The 15,497-nt window shown below is 35.2% G+C and overlaps 1 protein-coding gene across 1 annotated transcript in view; it reads right to left on the bottom strand.

Annotated features, from left to right (window-relative positions):
• The window catches only part of AVEN (apoptosis and caspase activation inhibitor), an 86,481-nt gene that overhangs the window by 1,494 nt on the left and 69,490 nt on the right, over positions 1-15,497 (bottom strand). Inside the window, exons 3-5 of the mRNA XM_066552542.1 lie at positions 5,973-6,043; positions 2,403-2,498; positions 485-845 (exon numbers count right to left, since the gene is read on the bottom strand). Coding sequence (XP_066408639.1) covers positions 485-845; positions 2,403-2,498; positions 5,973-6,043 — 528 coding nt within the window. The remainder of the gene's footprint in view (positions 1-484; positions 846-2,402; positions 2,499-5,972; positions 6,044-15,497) is intronic.

Here is a 15,497-nt window from a genome sequence, read left to right as displayed (position 1 = left end):
CATATTCCAAAAATAGTTTCCATGCTAAACTTCATTTTGTAAAATCAATGCTAGTAAAGTTTGAAAGTAGCATTTAGGAGAAGCCATCAGAAATAGTTGTCAATTCTTCTGTACACTATTAGCACAGTGAACTAAAAGTTGATACAAATACTTTATCTTCCCTGCAATAAAATAGCAGTACACTCTCTAGCAGAACACATTTTTTTTTAATTTAAATTTTTGCTAAATCATTAGCCCAATGCTGTTTTGCAGAAGAATTTCACTTAGTGTTTAAAGTGAACTGACAATGGTAAAACTTCAGATTAGTGAGGAGTTAAAACTGAAAATGAACAAATGGGCCAGAACACAGCCCCAGATAGATGAAATGCAGTCTGACAGAAATTATGATAGCAGCACTGTTGACTGGCTAATCAAAAATTCAAAAACATCACCAAAACAGAGACCAGTGAAAATTAAATAAGGTCATGCTGGGGAGAAAACTTACCATTTTCCTTACAATCCATTTTCAAATCTTTCTCAGTTGAGATGGTGCAGGATAATGTACCTGACACGGGTCTATTTTCTGTATTAATGGGAGCCTCTAGATTCAGGAGAAGATCTAGTTCTTCATCCAAATGGTCAGTGTCTTGATTTGATAGTGGATGAACTCTTTGAAATGATTCTCTTGCATTTGCCCAAGAGCCATTTTTACTCCCAGGTTCTGATGGAGCAACAGAATTACCAACAGGATGGGAGACCAGCCCGGTTTCACTCTGAGCCAGAGACTGTCGAAACAGCTGCTCTCTCTTCTTCCCATCTTCAAAAATTTTAGATTTCATCTGTGGGATCTCTAGAGGTGTTGATGCCTATGAGTACAAGAAAGGACTTGAGTCTTTATAATGATTATCTATTATTACTATTCTGTCTAATTTGGATTATAATTCATACTTGCTATACTTGATCACTTAAGAAGGTACAGGAAATTTGAGCAGAATCAAATTCAGAAGTAAAAGCAAACTAAAGTTATCTTGATACTTCTGCAATAGCAAATGCAAAATACAAACTCCTTTTATCTCTTATTACAGAATATGAGAATGTATGCTAACACTAGCACTGACAGAATCATAGAATGGTTTGGTTTGGAAGGGACCTTAAAAATTACCTATTCTAAGCTGCCTGCTAATGGGCAGGGAACTTTCCACTAATCCAGATTGCTCAAAGCCTCATCCAACCTGGCATTCATTGAACACTTGCAGGGATAGGTAGTCCTTAGCTTCTCTAGGAAAGCTGTTCCAGTGCCTCACCACTCTTACAGTCAAGAACTTCTTGATAGCTAATCTAAATTGATTAGCTAATCTAAACCAACCCTCCGTTAGCTTAAAGCTATTTCCTTTGTCCTATCTATAGTGCCCATGTGAAAAGTCCCTCTCCAGCTCTGCTCTGTAGGTACTGAAAGGTGCTTAAGGTCTCTCTGGCACCTTCTGTTCTCCAGCCTGAAGAGCCCCAACTCTCAGTCTGTCTTCACAGGAGAGGTGCTCCAGCTCTCTGATCAACTTTGTGGCCTTCCTCCACACTTACTCCAAGAGGTCCATGTCTTTCTGTGCTGGGGACCCCAGAGCTGGATGCAACTCACCAGGTGGGATCTCACAAAGGCAGAGCAGAGCAGACAGTGAGAATCACCTCTCCCAACCTGATGGTCAGGTTTCCTTTGAAACATGCTGCACATTGCTGAGTCATGTTGAGCTTTTCATTCACAAACATCCCCAAAGTCCTTCTCCCTAGGGCTAGTCTTAATCCTTCTGTAAGGGCTATACTTTTCCTTGCTTGGACAAATGGAGCCTTTTAAGAATTTTTTTTATATTAAGTCTCACTGGCTCTTCTTCCCTTACATTAGTATTTTCTTTTTCACAGTTTGAAGGAACACTTTACTAATATTGTTCCTATCCTGCCACTGGTGAATAAATGATACTTTCTTCACCTGTACAATTGACAGTTTTACCTCTAAGGATTTATTCGGGAGAAAAGCATGTTTGTTGATATTAGTTACGTAGAAGATTAAATCACAATTAGTATACTTAGCAGGAAGAATGTGAAAGCACTTACAAAATTTTGGTGCAAACTTTTAACAGCTGCTAACAAGAGAAGCAAACACAAAAACAGTGCAATCATTCCATGTCAAACACTCTGATACTCAATCTCAAATCTAATATACTGCACATCCAGACATTTTGTTTAAGGCCAAACAGGCACACAAAATGTGTCAATAGAGAGGTATCCTGCATTACATGCCACTTGGCACACCTGTCTAAATGAATGCATTTACTTATATAATACAGTCTACTTCTGTTTGAAGACTAATCATTCTCGCACACACTATTTCTCCTAAAATAGTTGCATTTTCTTGTCAAATTTCACAGCATTACCTGCACAAGGTCAGCAGCTATATTCAGCCTAAGATGTAGAGGCAATTCCTGAAGGGCCTGGACCAAAGACTGGCAGTCAACAGAAAGTGCAGAGAACTGAAACATAATTCAACATATAAGTAAAGTACACTTGTGAAAAAAAAACCACAACAACCAACCAAACAGAAAACCATTCACCAAATTAATTATTACATTCCCCTGTCACATACATTCAAGAAATTTAATGAAATGCACAAATTAATAGTTTAAAATACACTTTTATGAAGCAGCTTGGCTAAATAATAACATAAACACACCTAAAATGCATATAACCACTTAAGGTTAAAAAACAAGGTATAAATAGAATGCTCCTTAGACAATACCTTTTAATTTCAAATAGGAAATAGTTCAGGAAGTTGACAATGGCACAAGAAGCTTTCCCAACTGAAACATCTTTTGAACTGTGAAGATTTCATGCAATGTGAAATGCCATTATTTAATGAGTTGCCACTACTTCCTAAGCAATCATCCCATGCAGCTCCTGTGCAGCTAAATTTAATGTCTCAACAGAGGCCTTTTCATACTTCCCCATCTTTTCAAATGTTTTGATACTTCCAAAAGCAATAAAGTACATAGTTACAAACACTTCTGAAATGACGCTCGAGATGGATATACTACTGCTGCTAAATGAGATTTTATTACTGTGACAGGTATTGAAGTAGCCATTTCTCTTGACCCTTTTTTAAAAAACAAAATCACACAAAATGGACCAGCGGTATTTTCTAGTTTCTACAGAACAGACCAGATTTCAGTAGTTTTAAAACAGATTTCAAGCTCAGAGTACAACAGAACATTCTGAACACATCCACCATGGATAAACTGGCAAAGATAAATCTGATATCCATCACATATTTTAAAATCTGGCAACAAAATGCTTAAGTTCAGTCTATGCTCTCAGTCTGTATTTTCATGGAAGTAGAGAAGTTGCTTCCAAATCTCACTTTAAGAGACAAATATTTGTCCCTCTCAATGTGATGTAGACTGGCAGAGACATTTAGAAGTCCAAATACTAACAAATTAGGAAAGTTTTGTGACATATCATAGGAGATTTTTCAAAGAAATTCATACTGCTTCCAAAAGCCAGTCAACACCTTTTAACAGGCTTTTAACACCTGCACATGAAGCAAGAACGAACATCAAAGACATAGTGTGTTCTGACAGTATATTTACAAAATTAAAATAAATTTTAAAAAGAAACAATGCAGTTGATTCAACAGTTTCTTATATTCAAATACTGGTTCTGATATCCTTTAATGAGAATAAAAGGACTAAAAAAAAGTATCGGATGTAAGACTTATCTTCTGTACTGAGAACTTCATTTTACAATGGGTTAGGGATCACCATCAAAAATGATTGACTGGTGAAAGTAACCTCACAAAGTCTTCAGCAAATAATTCTTATTGCCCAGCAATGAACGAGATGTTCAGAAAATACAGTTATTTTGACAGATATTAAGGATCAAATGTAGCTTCTGCACAGTTGCAAAAGACAAGGAAACTGTTTGAATCTTGTAACACAAAAAATTCTAAAAAGTATAATTGAATAACAAATATTTAAGTGCATTTTGGAGGAGCTATGTATACTTGCAAAAATATTAACACGAATGAACATAGCAAATGAAGGTAAAAAAGTGGGGATAGAGAAGAGAAGGAAATGTTGAGGATAAAAGAAAAGGGGAATTTTGAGAAATAACATAATAGAAGAAGGAATTTGATATCTAAGTAGAGACTTCTTTAAAAGTGATGTTCTAATAAAAAGCAAAGGGACAAAAGCAGTACTTGATAGATTATGAACACTTCATGGCACATAGCATTATTTGCTCAAAAGAATTGTAGAGGCATACTTTGTTGCTGGAATTACCATTTTTTATTGAAAAATCCAAACGACTAATAACTGTGCTTTTTCAATTGCAGACCATGATATGAATGAGACCATGATTTTTATTGCATTTTATCAATATGAAATGGAGCAAATGCAAACCTACTTTTTGTGAAAATGAAAGACAGTATTCTTAATAAATTGAAATTCTGTTATTGTTGATGTCACTGTAACATTTCCATTCCACATTTGAAACTGATGCTTTGCCATTGCTTTCTACAAAAGATAGAGAATGAGAAATATCTAATAATTCTGCAACTAGTTCTACGTCTTTTCTGCTTTACTCTGTTTCCTCATAACCAATATACTTCAGTTTAAAATTCTTAATCCTGTACATAATGTGTAGACAGGCAAAGAACTAGAAAGAGGTGAGTTAAGAGGCAAAGGCCAGGAATTTGGCAAATGGTATCTAGGATAAAAATTGGACTTCAATCTGCCTTACAGGGAAAAGAAAGATGGGTCATAAAAAAACATGAGATACCAGGCTGAAGATCAGAGACAATGTGGAAAATTAGATAATGCTGTGAAACCATCTGGGACAGGATTCTGGATTAAAATAAGAAACCAAAGGAAGGGTAATGGTGACAACACGTAGCTTCAGTCTGCTCACAATGGCTTTAGCCATTCAGGAATTAATTATTGTGTTCTAATGACCTAAATGCTATAATAAAAATCCTCTGAGGAAATTATGAAAAAATTAATATTTGGGATATTGACACCATCTTGCACACTAGGAATGGAAGAACTGATAAGAAAAAATAGTAACTGAAAGCCTGTGTTCCACTAAAGAAATATGTAGTGGTTTAGACAAATGCTGTATTTGGGTTTAGTTCCTCACTTTAATTTGACTTTGCAACTCTAAAGTATCTTTAAATACCACTTCCCAGGGAATAATTATTGTAGTATTTTAGAAGATAAATAGCAAATCTTTAAAATTTGAATACATGTGGATGTTACAAGAGACACTCAAGCAGAGTTTCACAGCAATTTTAAGAAAAGCCTGGAAGACTTTTCTTAAATATACTTTGCAAAAATTTAGGCAACTTGGATGAGGAAGACAGCTGCAGACATTGAGACACTTTAAGGTATCCTGATAGAGAAGGTATCCTGATATCTCCTGACAGGAGACTTCTACTGCTACCCTCCTTTTTATTCAAGCATAAAGAATTCACATACAAAAAATCTAGTTGGTGTCCTAATTATATAGGGCATGATGTTTCAACCAGAGGATATGAACTGTTATTTGAAGGAACTAGAACGCTTCACAGTCCAACATATGAATATATTCCTACAGGTTTCGTTATAGTCATTCTATTAAACACTTTTCTCTTGAATACAGCTGAAAAAGGAAGGCTGAATTCCTGTGTCAGTAAAGCAAAGAGACATTCTTATTTCTCTTCACTGGAGGGCTTTCTTATTCTTTCCTCCCAACATAACTTAAAACCAAGCCTGAGGCTTTGATTAGTCTTTAGTAGAAAAAAAGGACAATGCCCAAAGACAAGAGCCTGCAGCATTAGAGAGAAGTTGATAAAAATATACAGAATAAAGAGTGCTATTATTGTATTAAGAATTTGTTGCTGAAGGCACAACTGCCTAGATATTCTGTCCCAGGTGATTATCTATATAAAATTATTTGAATGATAATTCTGTTACCTGCTTATGGCATATGCTTTCTTTATCCCATTCTTTCTCATCAGCAAATCGAAACTGTGTAAAGGAATCTCCTAAGGAAAAGAAATAAAAAAATAAATTTATTTAAAAAAAGAATAAAGATGTTTTTCTGAAGTTCCTGAGCCCAAAGAAGTAAATTCAAGAAATAAATCTCACCTCTTCAAAAATTTTCAGTTAATATTAATGCTGCTTGTATTCACAATATTAAACTTATTTGTGCCAAACTTCTATAGGTCTTTTAATCACTTACTGCAAAACAGCACTAAAAAGGGGCAACCAATACAAAACTGAATGATGAGATGTTAGGTGCCATGCCAACATGCAAGATTTTCATTCAAATGTCCAATCTGGACAACATACTAGGAATACACACAGTATTCATGGTGCGAATGTCTTATGAAAAGCTTTGAAAATTCTGTACATAGATTTTCTCTTACCAACATGGGAATATTTCTAAAAATGGATTATAAATATTCTTTTAAATCACGTTGTACAAGCCAAATAAAGATTTCCTGTTGTCTGGTAGCTATAGTCTCTCTCTTCCTACTGCTTCCTCCTCCAGCACATCATCAGAAAAACACACTGAACCCCAAATTCCAATTCATATGCAAAAAGGACTTAATTAAAAGAAACCCTTAAATAGGATTAATTAAGTTAAATACAGAATTACAGAATCTTCTAACCTACCATATTCCTTCAAGCCAGTAGAAACTTTTTCTTACTACCCTTTTGCCTGAAATGCAATATTTATGCAATAACAGTCCTATGCTGTGTTACAGAAGACAGACCCACAAATTTACTTACTGAAATAAACAAACAAGAACTCCAGTAACTCAAAAAAATAAGTAAGGTCTGTGATAGAGGAAACATGAAAGGTTAGGGTTGCAAGAGATGACTGAAAGGGGATCTCATCACTCTCTGTAGGCATCTGAAGGGAGGGTGTCAAGACACTCTCCTTGGTGGTGCAAGCAATAGGACAAGAGGCAATGGGTAGAAACTGATGCACAGGAAGTTACACCAAAACATGAGGAACAGCTTCTTTCCTGTGAGCACTGGAACAGGTTGTCCAGGGAGTTTGTGGAGTCTCTCTCACTAGTGATATTCAAGAACCATTTGGACACAATGCTGTGCCATGTGCTCTGGGACCAGCCTGCTTGAGCAGGGAGATTGGGCCAGGTGACCCACTGTGGAGCCTTCCAACCTGACCCATTCTGTGATCATCTGTAAATCACTGTCACTTATTTCAGCAGCTGGCTGAGAAGCTAGAGCTCTCTCTAAAAGAGAATGAATGCCCTAGAGGAAGTTTTCAATGGCTTTACCAACAATTGATCATCTAGCTTTCATTTGGCTCTTGACATCCTAACCGTCATTCATACTTTTGATGATTCCTGAATCATGCCCTTAATCCTGCATACAAAATCTGAACATATAATCTGCCTTCCCCAAAATGGCTTCTTTAACATTGTCTTCTTCTCCCAAAACGTAGGAGAGTGCAACCTTCCAACAGTTTCACTCAATAGTGCAAGCATCAGCTGGCTTCTGTTATGCAAAATAAAAGGAATAAGCAGCAAAATGGCATAGCAACTGGCTATTTCTTTGTCAAATAATGAGAAACAACAGATCTAATAATCCTTCAGGTGGAATTTAAATTTTTTTTAATATCTAACGTGCACTTCTAGCTCATTGCACTTCAAGTATTGTGATTTGGTATGCAAATATAGTCATATGCTAGTAACACTGAGTACCTGGCATGTCCACCATTATCATTTTCAGAACCATTACAGCAAGAAAGTTACCTTCTCAGCTGAATATTTGTATAAATATTTAAGGCCATTACCATGTCCAGCTTGAATATGTATTTCTTTGTTTTCAATTGCTTTATCTAACATGGCTCAGCAGCATTGTGGGGATATAGAACCTTGCCTGATCAGCTATGTTTTGGTTTACATTCAGCATTGTCAGAGATTACTGTTTTGAAAACAGCCCCTAGCAAACAGTAGAAGTGCCAGTAATTAAAAATAAGCACTGAAATTAACAATTAGATATCTAATAAGGTGGTTAACTTTACAAATGTTCAGTTCGTACAGTAAAAACATCAAGTATCATGCTTTTTCTAGGGATGCTCAGCAGTGTGGAAAAATAAGACAATATCTTTATGCATCTATCTGCACATGCAAACACTTGAGCACTCACAGCTGTCTCACTACTGACAAAAGCACCTCCCCCTTCATTGCACAAGAGGAAATAAATGCCTCTGTTTCAAAAAGAGTACTGTTAATATGTAATAACTAATTCTGAAAACTAAAGAAATAAAAATATTAGTCTCCTGATTATAAAATGGGTATGAAAATGTGCAAATTAATGTTTTAACAGATAATATTTTAAAGGCTCTATTTAGTTACGTTTGCAAAGAAGTCCTACCAAAACCAAAATGGTCCTCAAAGTCTTCCTACTACTAGAACAAATACTTTCTTCCAATATTTCCAAGACTGCTCTAGTTATTGCTCACACTGCATCAAGGAGGACATAGGTTTCTCTACTCTTATAAAATAATAAAATTAAACTAAAGGATTAGTTAAATGCTTTCGGTATCTGAGAATGATCAGATGTAAACTAGCTAAATCAAACTACTTCATGTGGAAAAATCCACTGGGGTCAAGAACTGGTTTATGACTGTCCACACTCACAGAGTTGGTTATCACAGATTCTCAGCTTGATATTGTATTGCTGAATTAAAGAGTATGACTTAAACTGCAGTTTAATTAGACTCTTAACGTAGGCTAACAAAGCATGCCTTTCAAATGGAAAAGCATAACTACAATTCACAGTAGTTTATTTAATGCAAATTATGTCAATGAGAATGTTAGTCTAACCAATTATCTTTTCACAAGTTCCTTTACCCTGAAAATAACCTCCTTTTATTCCATGAATAGTAATCAAACCACTTGCAATAACTCTTGAGTTACTTTCAACATAAGAAACTCTTTTCCTTGAGAACAATTTTTATGTTACCTACAAATATCATTTGGCCTTCAAATACAGAGTAGATGAAAATTATGCATTCAAGTAAACCTTACACATGGTCTTTGGTAACAGTCATGATAAGCACATATTAAACAATACTGTTTATTGTTTAAAATGTGAAATTATTATGAAAATGGCAGAACTAAACCAACTATGCTTTCCTACCACTTAAATATATCATAAAGCTAAATCAATTTATTTAAATAAAAGGTATCTTTCAGCTTTTCATTATCCCAATCATCTTTTCCTACAAGTATTCATTGAATAGCAGAATCAAAACACATCCTATCTGTAATCTAAAATAAATATTTTCTCATTTGTGAAATTTAAAGACTAAAAATAGAAAAGAATGGAAGAAGACCAGTTTTCAGCAGGAAAGATTCTATTGGTGGAATGATTTTGTTAATTTAAAACCTCTCTCAATCACACAAAACATTACTGAAGACAGAAGAAAAATACTCTGTAGTCTTAGAGATTAAATTGGAGGATGAGAATAGCAAGGAATTAACATGATCCTTCTAAGATTGCCATGGCTGTAAAGAAGTGCTGCAAGTGCAAATATTATACCCTAAATCCGCTTTTTAATCATAATCTCTCTTTTAGCCCTCTTTGGCTACTGAAAGGTGCTATAAGGTTTCCCCAGAGTCTTCTCTTTCCTCAGGCTGAAATCCCCCAACTCTTTCAGCTTATCTCCATAGAATACTGATAGCAAGGAGTCTGCACTGCAAGATATTTGTAACCAGATTCAAAAAGAATAATATTCTACATTATTTCCCTGGCATAACTATGCAATACTACTAGTCACATTTTAAAATAAAAACATCTGACCAAACAGCAGAATTATCTGACCACGGCTAAATGATGTCTTCAAAATTTAAAATGTGTCACAGAGAAAGGAGTGAGAAGGATCTGTTGAAATCAATGCTGGTTCTGGAACAGAGTGTCTGTTCACGAAGAACAGAACTCATTTAACGCATAAATGAACTGCAGCCTATTGAAATCAAAGACAGATAGAAATTTTTTCAAATGAAAAGCAGGGGGAAGCCAACAAATACCAAAATACACAATGATTCAAAAAGAAAAAATTCCAAAACCACACACAAAAAAATCCCCCAGGAAACAAATCTTCTTAATAAAAACTAAAGTAGAGGCTCACAAGAGTCAGGATCTGTGTGATCTAAGACAACTTCTTGAAAGAAGCAAAATATTATGCACATAAGCAGGATCTAGTTCATATAATTTACATGCACTTCCAAAAGCTCTCACAGACATCCCACTCCCTTTCCCACCCAAGACTTCAGAGTAGCAAAAAGAAGAGGAGGCTTTGTATGAATAAATAATTATCTTAAAGTAGAAAGAAAAGAGTAAATTGCAAGTTTTCACATGAAAAGAAACAACCTGTGCGATTCTCTGGGGTTCTAGCTATTTAATCTCTTCCCTCAATTAAAACAGAAGAGAAGAAAAGAGGAGAAAATGAAGTCACAAAATTTGCTGATGATACCATGTGTTAGTGCAGATGAAGGCAGGCTGTGAAGAATGACATAAAAACTCCATAAGATTGAGAAAATAGATTTTAAAATGGCAAATGAAGCTCAATACTGAAAATGCAACAGGCAGTAATTCTCAAAGAAAGCTTAGAGCTAACCAGCACCATTCCAAACGAAAATTAGTGCTACACAGTGTGCAAAGCAGCAAACTCTGTGTAACTCTAAAAAAGGCAGGAGTGAACAGCAGACAGAACATCATTATACCACTACCATGTATGACCTCAAATACTGTGCAGAGTCTTGGTTTCCCAAGCCCAGCCTCAAAAAATGTAACAAATTAGAATAGGCATAGAACAGATTCTGGATCAGAAGCAATTTAGTGCCTTAAGCCAAAGAAGGGGAACCAAGGGAATAAGAAAGAGATCTAAAACCAGGAAAGGAGTAAAAAGGGCAGATGGGGACTAACTGCTCATTGTCTCTTCTCACCTAGAGGCAGCAAACAAACCCAGCAGGTAACAGATGCAAAACAGATAAAATGTGGCAAATCTTTATAACCTGAAGCTGGGTTGTGGGATTCCATGCCACCAGATAGTGCAGACAGCACAACATACAAGGAGGGATTTAGGATAACTATTTCCAAACACAAAGATTGCACATTGGCTCAGATGTGCCCCTCAGAGATAAACTATTGCAGGTCAAGAAAGTATGTGGGAAAGTAGCTTATAACATAGTACATTCAGGTGCCTTAGCTCAGGTGTCTCCAGATGGACCTTGGGTCTCCTTCAGTAGAACCAACCCCAAACCAAAGCAAATAGCTAGGGTATTTTTACCTTTAGAGCTTTACTTGTCTCTTAATTGGCTATCTTTCTGCAAGAAAAATAAGGAGGGAAAGTAGGCAATTCACAAATTTATTTTTAGCCTGTAGCTATGTTCTTTCAAGCCAGTGCAAATTTCCCTTTTGTATTTTTTCCACATTTCCTTATATTTATCACTATTTTTCATACATAATTTTTTATTAATTAGGTCATTACTATAGATTTTGGAATGCTGTAAAAATGCAAAAAATTTAACTAAAATGCATTGAAAAAAATGCAATATTCAAAATTTCTCTCAACTACAGTAGACTGGTAAGTAGCCTTCTTCGTAAACACCAATCCCATCTCCTACAGTATTCACTTTTTTTACTGAATAAACAATAAAATTATATTTAAGGTTAAAGTTACTGATTTCCCCATAGGTAAGCTTAAACTTTTCATTAAGTTTAAGCTAGTCACCTTAAATATTTACATTTTTCCTGATGCTTTATGACATTTTCTAGTGTCATTTTTTTCAGGCCATTAATTTATAACATACTTAGTGATTTTTAAATGTCACTGCAGCCAACTTGCAATATTAGACAAAGTATATAAATCCACTGAGCATACTGTTTTTTGAGCAGTATCATTCAAGTAGGCTGGAAAAAAAAAAGAAAAAGATTGCTGCACAACTTAATAATAAAAATGAAGCTTAATTACTGCAGAAATACACAAGATCAATGAAATCTGGGATTCCTCCTAGGGGTAGGGACAGAAACTCCTTTGGGTAAAAGGGAGAGAAGTCATGTATTTTGATAAGTCTAGATCCAAAAGAGGAAAAAGTAGCTTAACAGAAGAGTCTGTGTTCGACACAGACTGACAGCTTAAGGGAACTAATGATCTGGCCCTTTGTGAAGACACTGCCTTCTCCAACATCATATAAGCAACTAATGTCAGTCCAGCACATGTCCACATCAGGATGCAAAGCTGAAATTCAACACTGGAAGAAAAGAAGAAATGGCAAGGTTCCCACCCACAAAGAAAGATCTGCATAATGTCAAACTGCAGAACTCAAAAGAGGAATCCATTTGCATTTGCTGGCACAAGGTTCTCTTATATTCTGGCTTGTGAGAAGAGACATCATGAAAAGAAAAGAATCCAAGAGGAATAACATTCAATCAGAATGAAAGACAGTCATCCCAAAAGATCCCTGGTTTACCCTGCCTATTTACAGGAATCACTGTGTGGCAGCCACAGAGAATGGGCACTGAAGGATGAGAAGCGCAGAGAGGGATGCACTCCTATGCATTCTAGTAGCAAATCTACTGCCTTGAGACCTTGGGGCAGACAGCACCTCTAAGCTCACACAACCACTTTAAAAAGCAAAATGAGAGTTTGGATGAACAGTTTAGTTTTATACTGAAGTGAGGTTAAAGCTGAAACAGCACCCTTCATTGATACTTTAGATTGTACAGCTTGCAAATAATTCATCATCCTATCCTTCTAAGATTTTACATTTTGAGTAGCTAAAAAATATATCCCAGAATGCCAGTAAAACTTCTGTCCTCCTTTAGGAAGGTTTTCATTTTTTTCTAAATTACACACAAAGACCAATTTTTGCAGTGTTTCCAATCCAAAGTTTAAGTAAAATATGTGTTTCAAAACCACAATAAAACTACTGCTGTTGTTTAGATACCTCATTTCATGCTAGATACAAGAAAGCAAAAGCTATTGACATGCAGTTTCTGTTTTTCTAAGATGCAGACTAGCACTCATTGGCCTAGGTTCTTTACCTTGTCCTATTTAAGAAAAGTTCCTCCCAGTTATTCTTCATCAGGATTATTGTTCATTATACCTCCTGCGTGAACAGTGCCCACAAACACATTGCTGTATTGTATCCAGGAGGTGAGAACATCATTGGACCAGATTTATTCTTACACTTTGCCATCTAAGAGAACTTCATACCTGTCATGCACTTAGATATAAACTGCTCTTAGGTAGCTAAGATTAGTTGCATTGCATAAATTTACACTAGGATTACTACTGTTTTCTGTAAGCAGGCTGTCAGAATATTTTGTCTGAAAACTTTGAAATTCATTACACAGCTTACTTGTCCAGAAAAGGCAGGAACATATAAAATAAGTCCCCTTTATTCCACATTGTACCTCCAGCCACAAAAAAAATCAATTTTTAGAAAAAAAATGCCCAAACTCCCATGACAGTAATCTTAGAGAAAACAATGAACAAAATTAATAAATACTTCATTTTAACCAGCTTGCTAGCTTTTAATTGCAATAATAACCACTAATTGACACAACTAGAGAAAAAAAATCTCATATCTGCAGTCCTTACATGCTACATGAACACTGGAAAACTTCTCCTTCACTATCCCTCTTTTCAATTTTATAGCAGACAAATCATAGAGGTTTACAATACATTTGACAGTTGAACATTCAAACAGTTTAAGCATTTAAAGCCATTCTTAATGTTGAATGGGAAGTACACATGTAATTTGACACCCCTCACATTATTAGAATTTCAAAACAGAAAAAAAATCTGGATTCTTCTAAGTGCTACAGTTGATTCCTTCTTCTTTGATAGAACATTTACAACAAAGAATATAATAGTATGATTAATAAATATTCTTTATGATGCTGTTCTGACTATTTTAAATATCATCACATCCAAATTAGTACTATCATTCCCTAAAGCACAATTCACTATTCATGTAGGTGGTACATTATGCTCTGTCTATGGGACTATCTTTCAAAAGTATTCATAAATTATACACAAATGTGCAGGCCTAAAAATATTTGAGCAGTTTGATACAGTGAGTATGAGGCTTGGCTTTCTTGCATTTATGGGGGGTTCTGCAAGATATGAGAAGTCATAGTACTAACGTGAACTTGCCAGATTTTTTTTCAATGAAATAAGAAAAGTAGCTTTAGAAAGCAGGAGGATTTTCTTCTGAAATGTTAATAAAATTACAAGGATTACAATTAGCAAATAGCAAATATTGTAAAGCTCCAGTTCTATAAGCATGCAAGAGCCTGGAAAGCATTTCATTGTGTGTGCAAGTTACTCATATCCCTCCAAAGACAGTAGTGGATTGACTTATCAGAGGATTCTGAACATCAAATTAAAATTAACAGCAGATTGGTACATCTTCACTTGTGGTGAAAAATACAAGGAAACAGCACACTGGCTTTGTCTTATCAAAGACTTAGAAAGCCAATACCTTCTTGGTCCAAAATTTACAAAAGTGTGCTTTTTATAATTACCTACAGTGGAGTTTTCCCATTGCTACAGAGCAACGGTCAATGCAAAGTTTCAAAACCTGTACTAAAAGAAATTAAGAGTTCTTCTGCAGAATGAAAATTAAAAAAGAAAATTACTTACTATTTACAATTCTTTGTGCCGTGTTAAAAGGAAATTGTAGCCACATACAAGCTTCTGCTAATCTTTTGTATTAGGTACCTTGAGGGATTTTCCAACAAATTTATCATAAGTAAATAAAGATGGGTTAGCTCAATGGAAACCACCAGTACTCCTCATGCTAACCTCTTGTGCTTTTGTCTTGAACATTCTACATTCTATAACTTACAATGCCCCTTAGCAACAAATCCTGTAGTCTTCTTATGCAAGTTCTCCTTGTATGGAAGTGACAAGACCTTCAGCTCTCCCACAAATTAAGAAACAAGAATTGCTGGTGCAGAATAGAGAATTACAGTTTTCTGGATGACAAATACCATCTGGGCTATGTATTTACCACTGACACACAGTGTTTTGCCAGTCTGAAAAATGCAAAAGTATTGATTTTTATTTAATGATATTCTGTATTCAAAGAGAAAAAAAATTAAATTTGCATTTTAATTTTGATTTTGAAATATTAATTTGAAGATTTTATTTTCCATCACACTATTGACATTCTATTAAATAATATCATATCAATATCAAAATTCAAGTTCTAAGATATTGAACATTACATATTTGGTAACCTTGGCTAAAGAGAAAAATCATCTGTATCCCAGCTATTCACTAGACATATTTGCTTTCTGTTGTTTGTATTTTAGTTTTTTCTATTATCCAGTTCTATAGAGTTTAAAAAAATGGCTTGCACAACTTTGGCCCCCAAGGACATTACATCATGATTTATTTTAATGCCATGCTAAGGCCTTCCCCACCTCATTCATTCACTACTC

Source organism: Molothrus aeneus, chromosome 6 (assembly GCF_037042795.1).
Source record: "Molothrus aeneus isolate 106 chromosome 6, BPBGC_Maene_1.0, whole genome shotgun sequence".
Taxonomy (NCBI): domain Eukaryota; kingdom Metazoa; phylum Chordata; class Aves; order Passeriformes; family Icteridae; genus Molothrus; species Molothrus aeneus.
The sequence above is the reverse complement of the archived record's forward strand: the minus strand, read 5'-3'. Positions and strand labels throughout refer to the sequence as shown.